At 42.3% G+C, this 15,575-nt stretch overlaps 1 protein-coding gene across 2 annotated transcripts in view; it reads right to left on the reverse strand.

Moving 5' to 3' along the window:
• Positions 1-6,803: 6,803 nt before the first annotated feature.
• CANX (calnexin) overlaps positions 6,804-15,575 on the reverse strand; it is a 65,547-nt gene continuing 56,775 nt past the window's right edge. For both annotated transcript variants that reach the window (XM_054038644.1, XM_054038645.1), the window contains exons 10-15: positions 15,034-15,190; positions 14,288-14,503; positions 13,417-13,536; positions 13,173-13,311; positions 12,894-12,991; positions 6,804-10,260 (exon numbers count right to left, since the gene is read on the reverse strand). In XM_054038644.1, the coding sequence (XP_053894619.1) occupies positions 10,225-10,260; positions 12,894-12,991; positions 13,173-13,311; positions 13,417-13,536; positions 14,288-14,503; positions 15,034-15,190 (766 nt within the window). In that variant the 3' untranslated portion in view covers positions 6,804-10,224. The remainder of the gene's footprint in view (positions 10,261-12,893; positions 12,992-13,172; positions 13,312-13,416; positions 13,537-14,287; positions 14,504-15,033; positions 15,191-15,575) is intronic.

Raw genomic sequence — 15,575 nt, forward strand, 5'->3', positions numbered from 1 at the left:
GGCTCCTGGTACACCCCACCCCATCCCGATTTTTCACACATGCTGTCTGGTCACTCTAGGTCAGTGGTTCCCAAACTGGGGTTCACAAAATGTTAGAGGGGCTTCTTGGGAAAAAAATCCCTAATGGCAGACAGAGCTGGCCCTAGGGGCCCTGGGCCAGCAACCCGGCCCCTGGCTTTCCAAGAGCTAAGCAAATCCATGCAAGCATGTCTATCCCATTGAGGAAATATAAACTTCAAGACTCCTTATAAGAAATGGAAAGGGAAGTGGAGATTTTTTGCTGTTTTTAAAATTAAATAGGCAGCTAGTATTGTTTAAATTATTATGAAGAAGTAGTTTAAACTTTGTTGTAATGTACATTGTTTGCCTGCCCTGCTCAAGACCTGCATGCCTGTGTAGGAGGAACTCTTCGAGTTGGCTTCTAAAATACCTTCATGCTGTTTCACATCTGACACTCCTTGATGAAACATAGGAGCCTTGTCTTATTACAGGCTTATTCAACGTGATACAAGCTGTGAAAGTGAGGTCTTGCAAGAGTGTTGCTGTTTTCATAATGTAATAAAAATACTGTAATGATAAATACTAAATGTGTACTAAGCATGTGATAAAAACAAATGTTATATTTCTTAGATCACTGCTTTTATAATTTATACTCAGGTAAAGGAGAAAAATCCCTGGAACTATTAATTTTTAAGAGGGGGTTCACACGACTTCACATTTTAGTGAAAGGGGTGCAGAGGTTGTTAGTTTAGGAACCACTGCCCTAAGTAGCTGAAAGGTAAGAGCGGTGCTGTAATACACTCAGACTTTTATAAAGGGCAAGAGAGTCCTGGGGCACCTTTAACAGATGTATTGGAGCATAAGCTTTTGTGGGTGAATACACATGCATCTGACGAAGTGGGTATTCACCCACAAAAGCTTAGGCTCCAATACATCTGTTAGTCTTAAAAGGTGCCACAGGATGCTGTTGCTTTTCACAGATCCAGAGTAACATGGCTCCCCCTCAGACTTTTATAAAGCAGTTGTCTTGGTACTAGAGGACTGTTTAAAAAAACTAGAATATAAAATTAACCTAGTATTCATTACATGGATTAAAAACTGGCTCACTAATAGGTATCACTACATAACTAAACAAACTCAGGCCCGAGCAGGTGTAGTTTTGAGTTGGGTTCTATAGGGCTTAGTTCTTGGCTCTCTGCTATTAATCAGAGCTCCAGGACAAAAATCAAAATCACTGAAAGTTTGCACATTAAAAGTGTTAGGGAGTAGTAAGAAAGGAAGAGGACAGAGCCCTGAGACGGATCTGGATCACTTGATAAAGTAGGTGCAAGCAGAACCACGTATTTTCATAGAGCTAAATGTAAATGTAGATATCTTGGTATAAAGAATATAGGCCATATTCATAGGCTAGGGAACTCTCTCCTAGGAAGCACTGACTGAAAAATGTTAGGTGAAGGGGGTGGGGGGGGAGAGAAAGAGGGTGTGATGGTGGATAATCCACTAAACATGAATTGCCCCTGCAACATTGTGGCCAAAGGGGCTAATGTGCTCCTTAGATGCGGGAAAAACCTAAGGGGAGAGATTGCACCTCTATTTGGCATGAATGCAACCACTGCTGGAATACTATTACCAGTTCTAGTGTCCACAATTCACATAGGATATTGAAATAGTGGGGTGAGGTTCAGAGAAGAGTCACAAGAATGATTAAAGGATTAAAAAACATCCAATGACTGAGCTTTGTGTCATCCATTGATCAGGTTTTAAGTACCATGAGGGAGAACAAATATTTGATAATAAGCTTTTCATCTAGCAGACATTTTGTACTGATGAAGAACATCCATTCAAAAAGATGCCCATCCAAACAGCATGCCCTGAGGGAAAGCACCCATGGATTAGGATGGCTGATGCTGCCATGGTATCAGTAGAGCAGGGGAAGGGAATTGGGGGGCATGCAGACATGTGACGGAGGTTGGGAAACCAAAACTGTCTGGGCCAGTGTGGGGCTATCAGGATGACTGCCGCTTTGTCCCGTTTGATCTTGTGTAGTACCCGCAGTAGGAGCAGGAGAGGAGGGAAGACATAACAATTGAATTGATCCAACCAGGGTAGGATGACAGCATCATGCTGAGAGTGCTGTCCCAGACCTCCACTTGAGCAACATGCATTCACAGAGGATGCAAAGTCGTCTCTGGTCGGAGTTCCACATTTGTTGAAGATGGCTTGTAGTACGTTGTCGTGGGGTTCCCACATGTAGATGATCACGAACCGTTTGCTGAGCAAGTCTGCAATCACTTCAGTGTCCCTGGGGGAGAGGCTGTAGCCTAGATTATCTTGTGGTCGATACACCAGTTCCAAAGGGGGACTGCTTATGAACACAGAACTGGTGACCTCGTGCCCATTATTGATGTAGCACACAGTCGTGGTATTGTCCAACACAATAAAAATATGGTGGGAACAAATGCGGGGGAGAAGGGCCTGGCATGTCTTTCTTACAACTCAGCACTCCAGAATGTTGATGTGCATCTTGGATTCCCAAGGGGGTCCATGTTCCCTGAGTCATATGTCCATCCATATGTGCTCCCCAGCCTAGAAGGGAGACATCTGTGACAATAGTCCTTTCCAGGAAGCCAGGGTGGGGTGGGGGAGAGAAGGGAACTCCTCCTTCACAGACCTGATGAGGTTCCCATCATGACTCACCACGGGATGAGAGTACCTTTGGGGAAGAGGGGAAGCTGTGAGCCTGAGATCCACAATATGATGAATTGGCAAGTAAACCTTCTGGTGCCACATCCTGAGCTTGCGAAAGTGAAGACAAGCAAAGGCAGTGAGATATGTGCACAAGGCCATGTAACCAAGGAGGGAGAGGCAAGTCCTGGCTATGACTGACATTGTCAGTTCTTGCGGAATCTGGAACCTGTCCCATAGTAGGTAGGCTTGAGCTGTGACCGAGTTGATGGTGGCCCTTATGAAGTGTAGGCATTGGGTAGGTTTTAAGGTTGACTTTTTGGTTTTGATACTGACCCCTACGGAAGAAAGGAAGCCCAGCAACAGAGGTTGAGGCCTGAGCTTCTTGTCTGGACTGTGCTGCCAGAAGCCAGTTGTCGAAATGTGGGAATACAATAAGTCCATAATGTCTTATGTGAGCTGCTACCGAGAAAAGCTTGGTGAACACACCGGGAGCCATGGTGAGTCCAAAGGGGAGAATTCTGTACTGGAAATGTGAGCTGACCATAAATCTGAGGAACCATCCGTGGGCCAGATGAAAGTCTCTGTGAAAGCAGGCATCCTGCATATCAAGAGCTGTAAAGCACATGCCTTTTTCTAATGAGGGGATGATTTCAGATGATAACACTAGCAGCAATCTTAGCTTCAGGATGAATCGATTGAGAAAACAAAGGTCCATGATAGGTCTCCATCCGCCCTTTTTCTTGGCTATCAGGAAGTAAGTTGAATAGAACCCCATTCCTCAATATTCCAGAGGGACATGCTGTCTTGCTCCTCTCTGTAGTAAGGAGCATACCTCTTGGGTGAGAGTGCTGTTGTGAGATTGATCCCAGGAGGGGGATCAGGATTGGGGGCTGTGAATGAGGTAGCGTGCTGACCTCTATCGTATAGCCACGGTGGGTGACATTTAGCACTCACCTGTCTCTTATTGCACTCCAAGCTGAAAAGAAGAATACAAATGACCCCCGAAAGGGGTGGGGTGCTTGTATGCAGTAGGCACTGTGATTGACTGCTCTCTAGAGTTTTTCAGAAATATTGTCTCTCTGGTGGTTTGCATCTGAGACGAGGAAGAATGCAAAGGTGGTCCCGGAGGGTGTGATCAGAGTTTTCTGATGCTTATGTGGCAGTTCATAGGGCCTCTGATGGAAGAGCTGCTTGGTCCGGTCGCATTGTGTAGGTGGAGGTGGGTGGTAGAACTGGTACTTTCATGCAGGCATGTAAATACCCAGGGTATGCACTGTAGCTCTGGAATCCTTGAGGGTGTGCAAGGAATAGTATTTTTTGGTTAAAAAGATGGGATTTGTTGAAAGGGAGATCTTAGATGATTTTGTACCTCCTTGTGGAAATCAGAGGTATGGAGCCACAATTCCTGCCACAAACTATACCCATGACCATGGACCACACAAGTGTCCACTTCAATCAGCTGAAGATGCAGCGAAGTCCTCACCACCAGTTTACCCTCTTCTACAATCACTTGGAGTAGGTGTACATACAGCAGATGTGTGCCAAGCTGTCCTGGGCAGCTCGAGTAGAGTTTCGTTGATGAGTAGCTCAATTTTACTCAGTGCCAATGAATAAAGGATGTCCAGGAGCTGGTGTTGGGTATCTTGTACCTCCTCCAGTGGGATGTAAAGCTCCCCTGCCACCCTCCTTAGGAGATCCTGAAACTGGCAGAAGTCATCAGAGAGTGAAGAGGACACCGAAGCAAGTCCCACATCCAGAGAGGAAGACTGAAACCTCTCTTGCTCTCTTGGTACCATCGGAACCAGGCTGAGCAGCTATTTCTCTATCGCCAGTTGTGAGCGTTTTCTGGAAGGCACGCAGGACAGGGAAACTGGAGAAGTATCCCTTGCCAAATGCGTGGCAATGAGTATTGTGACCAAGGTCCCCAATAGGGCCAGTATGACTGATCCAGAGGGTGTTGAGAAGGACCCCCATGGCGTGAGAAACCAACGGCTCTGAGGCAGCTGCAGCTGATATAGTGCCACAGTGTAGATGGCTTCCTTTAATAGTCCTGATGGCAGTATGTGATGGATGGACAATGCCCCTTATCGGATTCATCTGAAGATGAGAACTCTGAAACAAGTTTTGTAGGTGGCACCGTCGGAAGGATGTGGATCGCCAAAGTGGGAGGTGAATAATAGGCCACATGTGGCCTGTCTATAGGGAAAGGTACAATCTCCTAGAAGTGGAGGGTCTGGACAGGCATAGAGAGGCTAGGTCTCCCAGCGCAAACACATCTTGGGGTTCTGGTGCCCTCCCCAATCTCCCAGGAGTTAAGGGCACTCTCTCGATACTTGGTACTGGTGCCAAAGCGGTGGACTTCCCCACAGCGGAAAGGTGTCATCTTATGGGGCGCTAATGCTGGCTGTGTCCCTAGTACCAGCAGATCAGTCCTTCTGTGGGACCTCTTCTCATGCTTATGAGGCTTGGCGCATGCTCTTTCACCATGACTGGAGGAAAGAGAAGTAGAGTCTCCTTTCTTGGTCTTGGAGGAATGCTTATGACCGTGCTTCTTTTCTCTTGAGTAGGCCCCAGCACAGGATCCATAGTGGTGGTACCGCTGGTTCCAGACTGATTCCGTAGCAGCAGGGGCACTTGACTGCCTCAGGCTGACTTACAGGGAGGTTCCCCAGCCTGGTTCCGAGGCCTCATGGCAACTTCCGACTTTAGGTGGAGAGTCAACCTTCAGGTATAGCTTGCACCTAGATGCAACATGGCCCTCTCCCAAGCAGTAGAGGCAGCGTTGGTATTCGTCGCTGACTGAGAAGGAACGTGGGCAGGAGGCAGAGATTTTAAGACCAAGGGGTCTTCGGCAGAGTCCAGTACACCTGCATATGGGTACAGAGACAAAAGAAAGGCGCCCAAACAATTCTACTCTAAAGCTACTAGAAACTACTTAAAAATAAAAACAGTACAAATCTGTAAAACACTATATACAAGTTTAAGGAAGTGTATTACAAGCAAATGGACACCACTCATTCTGACCAAGACCATGTGGCAGTGAGAAGGAACAGGAGATGCAGTCGGTCCACTCTGGCCCTTATGACTTCGGACTAAACCATGAGGGGAGTTCAGAGCACATGCACAGACCAATGGACACTACTACTTTTAAATTCTCTGGCTCCGGACACATGGTGTACATATGTAAATCATCAGTGGAATACAATAGGGACTATCACTTGAAGAACCATACATATGAAAGAATATTGCTGCATTAAAAGTGAACTCAGTTGTAAGCAAGTTGTTAGTTTGTGTAGGAGAAATATACTAGTACAGCAGGTTAACTGCATGTGCAACAAGGTGGAAAGATGAGGTTCTACCACTCTCCAAGTCCAAGGCCTGGAGCAGTCCAAACCCCACTGCTTATTAAAATGGAATGAGACTGCAGACTCTGGCTATTAAAAAACAGAAATCAGTCAACTAGTGGAGTTAGGCAATAAGGTTGGAACATCTTAAATGCACAACACAAGGGGCACAACTGTATTTTTAACAGATTTCCAGAGATACCAAATCCTTGCATTCAGTTTATTAGCTAGCTTTAAACTAACAATTTACACACCAAAGATTTTACTTTTACCATCTTAAAAAGATCAATTTACAGACTTCATTTAAAATGTTTAGGATTCACAGCTTTTAGCAATGAAGGCAACCTTTAAAACAGAGCTGGCAGATATCATGGGCTGCCTATGCCCTGCAGTTAGAGTATAAATAAAATGTGTTTTATTCATAATTAAAAAAAAGACAAGACTAGTTACTTTCATGATCCAGTGCTAAAAATGGTTAAACAAATCCAAGGCTTTTGGGCCCATCATAACTACTGGCTTCATTATGACACTACATTTACTACTTTTTCTAATCAGACTGTGGGCCTATAATAAATCCCATCTGGGATTCAGCTCCAATAGCTACCCCTTTCTCCAGGTGTTCTGTAGAACCTGCTGAAGGCACTGTGTCCCTTTGCTTAGTTGTTAGAGTAGCCATTAAGCAAGGCTGCAGCTCCCCTTTACCTTGATACTGAAATCCCAGAGATGAAAGCCTTTAGCTATTTTTTAGCCAATTAGACAAAGAAATCTGTATAGATTTAAGTTTCTTTATTAATCAGAGTAAACTTACATTTATAACTTATCCAATATATTTATATATGCATACTGCATCTACAATTATCCTTTTTCAAACAAACAGACAAGACTTTTCTGTGAGAGAAGTCACAGTTCTCATTTAGCAACACTTGAGGATTTTGCTTTTGAAACCATTTATGGAGGCAATACTGGCATTTAGAGATAAGTGCATATGGGGATGGCAAAGGGGTGCAGAGAAACTGGTCACTAGCACCATGTGTGCTGCCACAGGTTGAGTGGAGCCATATGTAGAGGAGATAAAACTTGTTTACCAGTAATGAATATTTGTAAGAATACCCTCTCCATCCCAGAGATCCAAATCTTAGACACTGTCAAATACATTTTAAAATCCACATTCTCAAATTCTGTTAATTCACTGGATAACCAAAACACTCTGAAAGACCAGTTTACATCCCACTTACATCTTACTAAGAAAATATCAGTAAGTTTGCTATATTTCCTTTACCTCCTTTCACTGATCACAATTCCAAGACAACTATTTTTCAGTATTTCCAAAATACTCTTTATTTCAGATATTAAAATGCCAAGTGAACAGTCTGACACTCGAATCTATGGTAGAATCTTTTGGCTCTGTAGAACCAGTTATCTAACACATTTCTTCATTAAAAAGGTGAGATAATTCAGGTTTTGCTATATAAAGACCAAAGACCACCCTTTACAAGAGGTCCATTTACCACTGCACTTATGTGCAAACTGCCTTCCACTTACTAAAATGCAGACTTCTTTCCAAGTACTTTTAAGAGTCACTAACTGTTCAAGTCACAGGTGGGAGACAACTGAAGCTTCAGGTATTGAGAAAATACTGTTAGCCTTAATAAATATATTCTCCTTTTACCTGGAAAGCTAACAATGACAACCCTTTTAACAAAACTGGCATCTTATCCTTTTATCTATTCAAAAGAGGCTTGCAGTTTAACACTGGAGGCAAAGTTAGATGCCATGACAAAGATTTTAAAAACTGAAGTTTTTCTATCCATTGTGGAGATTCATCATTTAATGTAGTGACTATTCAAAAAATTTACACTATGGTACCAAAGAAAGCGATCACATGCAAACAGGAGACCCTTTCAAAGAGGTCCAGTAGAAGCAGAAAGACTTGTACATTCAGCTTTAATGTAATACCATTTCATAGCTGATGTCTGAAAAGCATTTCAGAATTTCACCTCTAGTAGTATTTTGGAAGAGAGTGCGTGTGTGTAGGAGAAAGATACTGGAAATTAAGGCAGTTTGTACATGAAGATAAAAACAGCATTAACTGAATTGCATTAAAATAGGTTTGTAAATTGTGCCCGAGATGGTAGCTGAACACTAGAGACCATCTATGAATTGGCAAACTTATCTACACCTATTTTTATCTGGGAGGGACTAAGTCATGAATAGTTCGCTCCTCTATAAAAAGCTATCTTGAGAGCCAAGAAGAATTAAATTAAAAGCAGTGCCTATAAAACATAACAGCTTCCAACAGCAAGGCAGAAGCTATTTTGGAGAGGGTAAGAAGCAGTGTTTAAAAAAAGTGTTTGAAGAGATGTCTGATTTCTAGAAGTAAGTAGTTCTAAACAGAAGTTTAAACTTACCATGTTCTATTTGCACACTACAGAGCAGTCAAGCAATCCTGCTATGCATTTATGGTCACTGGTATTAAAAAAACAAACAAACAAACAAACAAAAAACCACCACACACCAACAACACTCTTGGTTAAGGACAGGCAGCCAGAGTTTCTGTTTTTAAATGTTAGATATTGGTAAGATGGTTTTAAAAAAACTGGGGTAATGTTTTTTTCTAGAATTGTTCTTCACCTTCTACCCTACCCTAAACAAAAATACGAATGGAACATGGGAGTGTTTCTATTCAGTGCAAGGAGAGCAATTGAGGACATTTAAAGTTATTCTGAACAAAGGGCAAAAAGCCAGTCTATGTAGACATTAACTTTCCCTCCCGAATACATTTTGGTACACTAATGAAAGCATCAGAGTTTACCCTCTTAGAGGTATGCTCTGGTGGTGGTCATTTGCATTCCACAAAGAAACAAAAAACTTTAGAACAACAGTATAATATACTAGACGTGACATTTAAAAAAAAAAATTTATTTAACTGGATTTGGAACCCCCTATAGTCACAATATAATTTAGAATGCAACTGTTACAAGAAAAGCAGATGAAAGACTCAAACGGTTACACATACCAGGTAGGTTATTACACATGCTCCTTCCCCATCTACAAATACTGACATCTTTGCTTCTGATATGAGTCTTTAGGTCTACTTGTCTATTCTTTTCCCACCTCCCTGTCTCTGTGCAGGAGTTTACATACAGGGCAACAATAAGGAGATTAGGGACACTGTCGTATCCAGTGTTTGGACCCTGGAAAGAAGTAGGTGTAGCTTAAAAAAACAAAAACACCCTTTTGCCCCCCCAAAAAACAACCCACCTATAAAAGTTTGATAGTGAGCCAAGCATAAAGTAGTTTTCAGCAATGGAGGCCAACCTACACTCTGAAGAAGCTGCACAGTAGCAGAGAAAGCTAGGGTCAGAGGAAGAGAATTTTTTTTTTTTTTTTTTTTTAAACCCAGACAGCCACACTGCCCTATTGTGAAGAGCTCAAGAACTAAAGAAATCAGACATCCGGCCTCCATGAGTCTTGCAAGACTAAGTACCATAGTAAAACCTACCCCCCCATTAAGCCAATTGTGAACACTTAACTGGGCAACTGCCACGGGCAACACGCTTATTTCATTGCCTACCTATGCTTCTCCCTCAACAAGTACATGAGAGGGCTTTCTTGGGAATATTCATACATCTTAGTTATATAGTTTCTTTACATAGACTTTAACTTCCTTCCCACCCCTAATTTCCTTATTTGAGAGGGTTTAAAAAAAAAAAAAAAAAAAGGTCAATGTAGCCACTGACAGCTAACATGATGACCAAATTTAAGGGATATACAGGCATTGCCAGGAATTTCCATGTTTATAAAAAAAATAAAGTTATAAAAACTGCATTTCATCAACTAGTATTTTTCTAGATTTGTTATTTTTCATTGATCGATTAATACATTAAATTAAGCTAAGGTTGAGAGACTGGCAAAGTTCTACCAATCTATTTAAAAACAAAAATAAAAGGTTAGTTTTGTTACATTCCAAAATCCACAGCCCATTACATTAAATGCATCTTGCTACAGGAATGGTGTTCTTTTTAAACAGATGATTGCAAATATTTTACTGCTAGACACTCAGTTACATTGGGTAGTGTGACTGGAACCTGCGGATGGTGAAGTCTTGAGGTTTGTCTGAGTTTCAACATAAGGTATCCAAGGTCCTCTCCCAGAACCATGTTGGGGGAAAATATAATCATAGATGAAGTTCTTATGATTTTTTCAACCTATTCATGCTTTCTTCCTCCTGCAGTATTGAAAGAAAGTGAAAGTGTGGTTTAAAAAAAAAAAAAAAAGTCTAGTCTTTTCTTCTGAATTTGCTATTAAGGTTAGGAAATACTCTAAAGCTAATCTACAAATTAACAGTTGTAAACTACTGCAATACTACATTGGAAATAGAATGAACTTTTCACAAAAAACAACAATTAGTAAAGCTTCCACTTTGTTTTTTCCCCTGTAACTGCTAACCCACTTTTCAGGGCTGATGCACAGTATTTACTCTGAAGTTTAGATGAACTGTGATCTTCTTTTGTTTTTTACAATGAAAGTTCACTTTAAAATTTGGTTCTTATACTGTGATCATTCTAAGAGGAAAATGCTTTGCTACCATGAAAGCACGCATTCCAAATTCCCTATAACTACAGCAGAAAGTGTGTCTCCTCATTTCTTGGCTTACTGGTTTTATGCTCAAACAGACACTTGTCTTTTACTGTGATTGGGCCAACCACAATTTCTTGTTCTCTCCACAGGGCAACTACTTACTAGCAGACTTCTAATTTCTGCAGACTGCTGCCATTATTCCAGCCCACCTCTTTGCAATATTAAAGGATAAGTTATACTACTCTACAGAGGAGATATTTGGGTACCAATGTAGCTTTTAGTCAGATATTAAATACAACTACCGTATATACTTGTTCATTAGCCTGTTCGTTTATAAACCGACCCCCCCAAGAAGGTTAGGTAAAAAAGCAAAAAACTGTATGACCCTTTCATAAGCCGACCCTATATTTCAGGGGTTGGCAAACTTTGGCTCCTGGCCCGTTAGGGTAAGCCGCTGGCAGGTCGGCACACCACTTCCGCAGCTCCCATTGGCTGGGAACAGCAAACCGCGGCCATTGGGAACTGAGGGGCTCCATGCCTGCGAACACGCCAGGTAAAACGACAATGTATTAGATATTCAATCCAATGATTCCATAGAGTTTAAAATAATCAAATTTTGGTGTAGACCCATTTAGAAGCCGACACCCCCCCTTTGATGCGTCACTTTTTTACCAAAAATATTTGGCTTATGAACGAGTATATAGGGTACTTCAAAAATCCATTGCAGCAGTAGGAATCCTTGCTGGTTGCCCGAGTAGAGTAGCAAGATGGTTGAGGGCAAGATTTTCCAGAGTGTTCAATGAAGTTCACTACTTCCACTGACTTCAGTGGGAGTCTTACCATAGATTCAGTACACACAACACCTACCATATGGCAGCAGTCAGGCCAATCTGAAAAAGCCACCCAAACACACTGTATAGGAAGGCTCAACTATTCTTTCACCTCTAGAAAAGGTCTCTCCCAAAACAGGAATGAAACACATTGGTATGGTAGTGCTTTGCTGCTGCTCTGTATAAATTGGAGGATTTCATTCCACATACACAAGCTAGTCCAGGGGCTCTCAGACTGGGGGTTGGGACCGCTGAGGGGGTCACGAGGTTACTACATGGGGGGGTTGCAAGCTGCCAGCCTCCACCCCAAACCCTGCTTCGCCTCCAGCATTTACAATGGTGTTAATATATAAAATTGTTTTTAATTTATTGGGGGGGGGGGGAGGGTCGCATTCAGAGGCTTGCTATGTGAAAGGAGTCACCAGTACAAAAGTTTGAGAACCACTGCACTAGTGATTCTGGTACTGTTCAAAATTGCAAAGTTTATATAAGATTTAAGGACCAATATTGGATCATCTTGTCCATCCCAGTGCCACTACTACAGATAACTGGATTTTGTACTAGCCAAATCATGAACACCTCAGAAAACTGCACCCCATGAGTATTGGGACCCCCTGCCCAATACAGCCCACCTCCTGAACCTGGTCCTTCAGTTCCCCTGTGCAGGCTCTATCTGGCAGAAGAAGCTGATGTTCCCAGGCTGAAGGGTTGGGAGAGGTACAGATTGTGTCAGTACTCCTTGGGTGCACCCTCTGGCTCTCTGCTTGCGGAGTACCCATGGCCTTCCCAGCAGAGAAGGGTAACTGTCAGTTGGGTAGCTGTGGCAGTGGATGAGTGAGAGGGGCAGGGAGCCTGGCCCCTGCAGTGAGGTCACCTACACAAAGAATTAACTGCTTAACCTGTCAGACAAAGTCCCCTCCCCTTTATCGCAGCCCCATCAGGTCCTTGCTCCCCCAATAACCTCATAGTGCTGCTCTGGTGGGGGGGCATGCCCCTCCCGTCTGGGAAACTGATATATGTAAGTATAAGAGCTTTACAAGTTTACCTATGTTCTCATATCCTGACCATCATTGTAGTAGTGCAGTGACTCTAGGCAAGCGTCCCCCCTTATGGCTTCTCCAATATTTCAGGCATCATAGCCCATTAGAACGCATTCTACTATGGGAACTAGTATAGACCAGGACACGGGTTATTCCCTTTCCTCTGTTTTCATATCTTTAGTCTCAAGTTCTTATATTAGCATTGCCTCAAATTGCAGAGTATCCATCAGAATTTTTTAAACCACCATGGACTAAGCTCAACTATATTTTTTTCACATGCCAGTGGAGTTGGATCATGTGTTTTAAAAGTTGCCTCACTTTTTTTAAGCTATGTAATCATTAAATATCACTAGTGGACCACCTACATGATCATCACTTCTACTCAGAGAGCACCAACATTTTGCTTTTACCTCTGATGTGGGTTTTCCATCTTCTTCCTCTTCCTCCTCATCTTCTTCCTCCTCTTGACTAGCACTTCCAACATCAGCATCACTCTTTTGCTTCTCTTCTAACCAAACATCAAGAATTAAATGAATTTATGTTCTGTTGTCTAGGGAGAAATGATTCACCTTAAGTTCTCCACTGACTTCAGTCTAGGTCTACCAATACTACTGCCCTCATTTTCTACATGAGAGAGTAAGTCAATTCCAGGTTCCTACCCCATTTCAAGAAGCCTCCATTATGCTTACCCTGCTTGTCTTCATTTGATTCCGCTTCCTCCTCCTCTTCCTCCTCTTCATCTGCCTTGTCTTTTCCCTCCTCTTTCTCCTCATTCACATCAGGTTGAGGAGCATCAGTCTTTTTGTACTCTGCAGCGCTTGGCTGTTTCTAGAATTTATCAGAAGAGTCCCACAATAAACAACTGCCCATTTTCAGGTTCTTGCACAACCCCATTTTGACCTATTTCTAGATATTTCAGAAGGAAATTCATACCTTTCCAGAACAGCAGAAGAGGACAACAAGGAACACAGGTAGAGCCACAGTTAGGATGTACACTACCCACAGCCAGGGACGCTCTTCAGCAGCTGCCATCATCTGGCCCACAACACCAGGCTAGAAGATAAAATTGAATCCTGAAGGCTTGTGTATTTAGCTCTCTTACTCCTGTACGCAGCAAGTTTTATGGCTACCCGTGGGGACTGGTAACTGTCTCCAGTCATACTTAGTAGGGACAGCCCATAATATATACAAAATTAGTCTGTATTGCAAAAGCTAATTATTTGCTTTATTGTAGCACCCAGGAGCCCTAACTCATGAACCAGAACAACACGGTGCTTGGCACTGTTCAAACAGATGGTCCCTGCCCCAAGCTTAGTCTTCTATGAATGATTTTAGTCTTCTGAAGTCAGAAAAGTATGTGGAACAATATTTGCACAATCTAAAATAAAGATTATAAACATGCAACAGTAGGCTCTGAGGATGGCCATTTGTCATGGCCAAGATTAAAAAGTTATGCTCCCAATAGTAAAAAGAGTCCGGTGTTCAATGACGGCCGCCACGCCCCCCCCCTCCGAAAAAAACTATTTTTTAAAAAAAGTTACTTAAATACATTACATTTGAACAGGAAAAATCCATAAGAGATACTTATGTAGCCTGGTTTTGGTAGAGAAGATTATATCCTTCAATTTGAAAGCTTGTATCAGATCATGTTTGAAGAAAAAAAAAAAAAAGTTCTTTAAACAAGGACTAGCAGCATAGTTTTTTGTAAGAGTGAAAGCTAGAGGAGCTTGAAGCTCTTCTAGACAAGAAACAGATCCCATTTTTTATTGTTAGAAGTATACAAAAATAAACTTTTGCTCCTCACCTCAGCAGCGCCATCCGCTGCCTTTTTTAGACCCCAACCATCATTGGCCCAATCTTCTGCCACAACTCGGTCTGTACAGATAATAAAGTTGTCAAAGAAGATGTCAGAGGTCATTGACCATAGTTCAAGGCCCACAGCAGTGAAGGGAGTCATTTTGAAAGGTTCTAGATCTTCAAAGAAATCTGGGTTTGGGATCTTCCTGGGCTTCCAGATTCCCTGGAGAAGGCAAAGAAAACTCAGCATCATGCACCACACAAAGTTTGTTTTTCTATTTGGGTCCGAAAACTTGGGAGGGGAAAAAAAAGTGTGTTTCCCCACACCTGTAACAAAAAAGTTGCATTCCTGATTACAATGGATAGTCAGTTAGTTTAAGTAAATCTTTATTATGTAAAGAGGTTTACAAACCAACTACAAATCTTCCTGGGAAAAATATTTAGAAGAGCTTCTCCCCCACTCCATCCCCATTTAAACACTCCCCTGCTGCAGCAGCTTTGAGCTTCATTTTTTCGCTTTCGTGGGTAAGTTGTGACATTTATTTGTTTATTAAGGGGAATAAAAAGTTGAACCTGTCCCCTCAGAATGCACAAGGATTGAGGTTATGTGATTTGCATTCCTGGTTATGCCACCACTTTACAGAGACTATGAGAAGTCTCTTGTCTTTCTGTATTGCTTAGTAAACTGGTATACCTTAAGAGGGAGCAGTGTTCTGATTCTGGCCAGCAAGTTACCTAGAAACAAAGGCCTACCTGGTAGTTGGGGTTATCAATCATAGGAGGCTTCCATTTGCCTTTGTAGTTGGGATTGTCAATCATAGGTCGTTGCCAGGTACCACAGCCAGGGGCTGACTCACATTTGGGATTTGCAATCTGAGGTGCCTCCCACTCTCCATCCATATCCTCATCCCTGGAAAAGCAAACTCATTAGGGGGAAGTGGTTTTTTTTTGTTTTTAAGACCTAGAACGAAGGGGGGAGCGGCGCTCCTTACCACTTTTACATTGTAAAGTATCATCCCCATCCCCAAAGTAAAGTAGTAAAGAGTTCTATGGATGGAAACCACACCTAAGAGCCTCAGTCATGGACCAGGATACCACTGTGCCAGAACCAAAAGATGATGCTGCCCCAAAGAGACCACAGAAGGATTCACCATAGTGATATAATCATCATGTATCTTGTACAAAATATGTCACATGAGGTGTCAATGGAAAAGTTATGGTTTGCAGAATAGGATTATCCTATTTGTATGCATGTATCATTTTTGTATCTGGAGTTATGAATATTGACTCTGCAT

The sequence above is a fragment of the Malaclemys terrapin genome, chromosome 8 (genome assembly GCF_027887155.1).
Source record: "Malaclemys terrapin pileata isolate rMalTer1 chromosome 8, rMalTer1.hap1, whole genome shotgun sequence".
Classification (NCBI taxonomy): domain Eukaryota; kingdom Metazoa; phylum Chordata; order Testudines; family Emydidae; genus Malaclemys; species Malaclemys terrapin.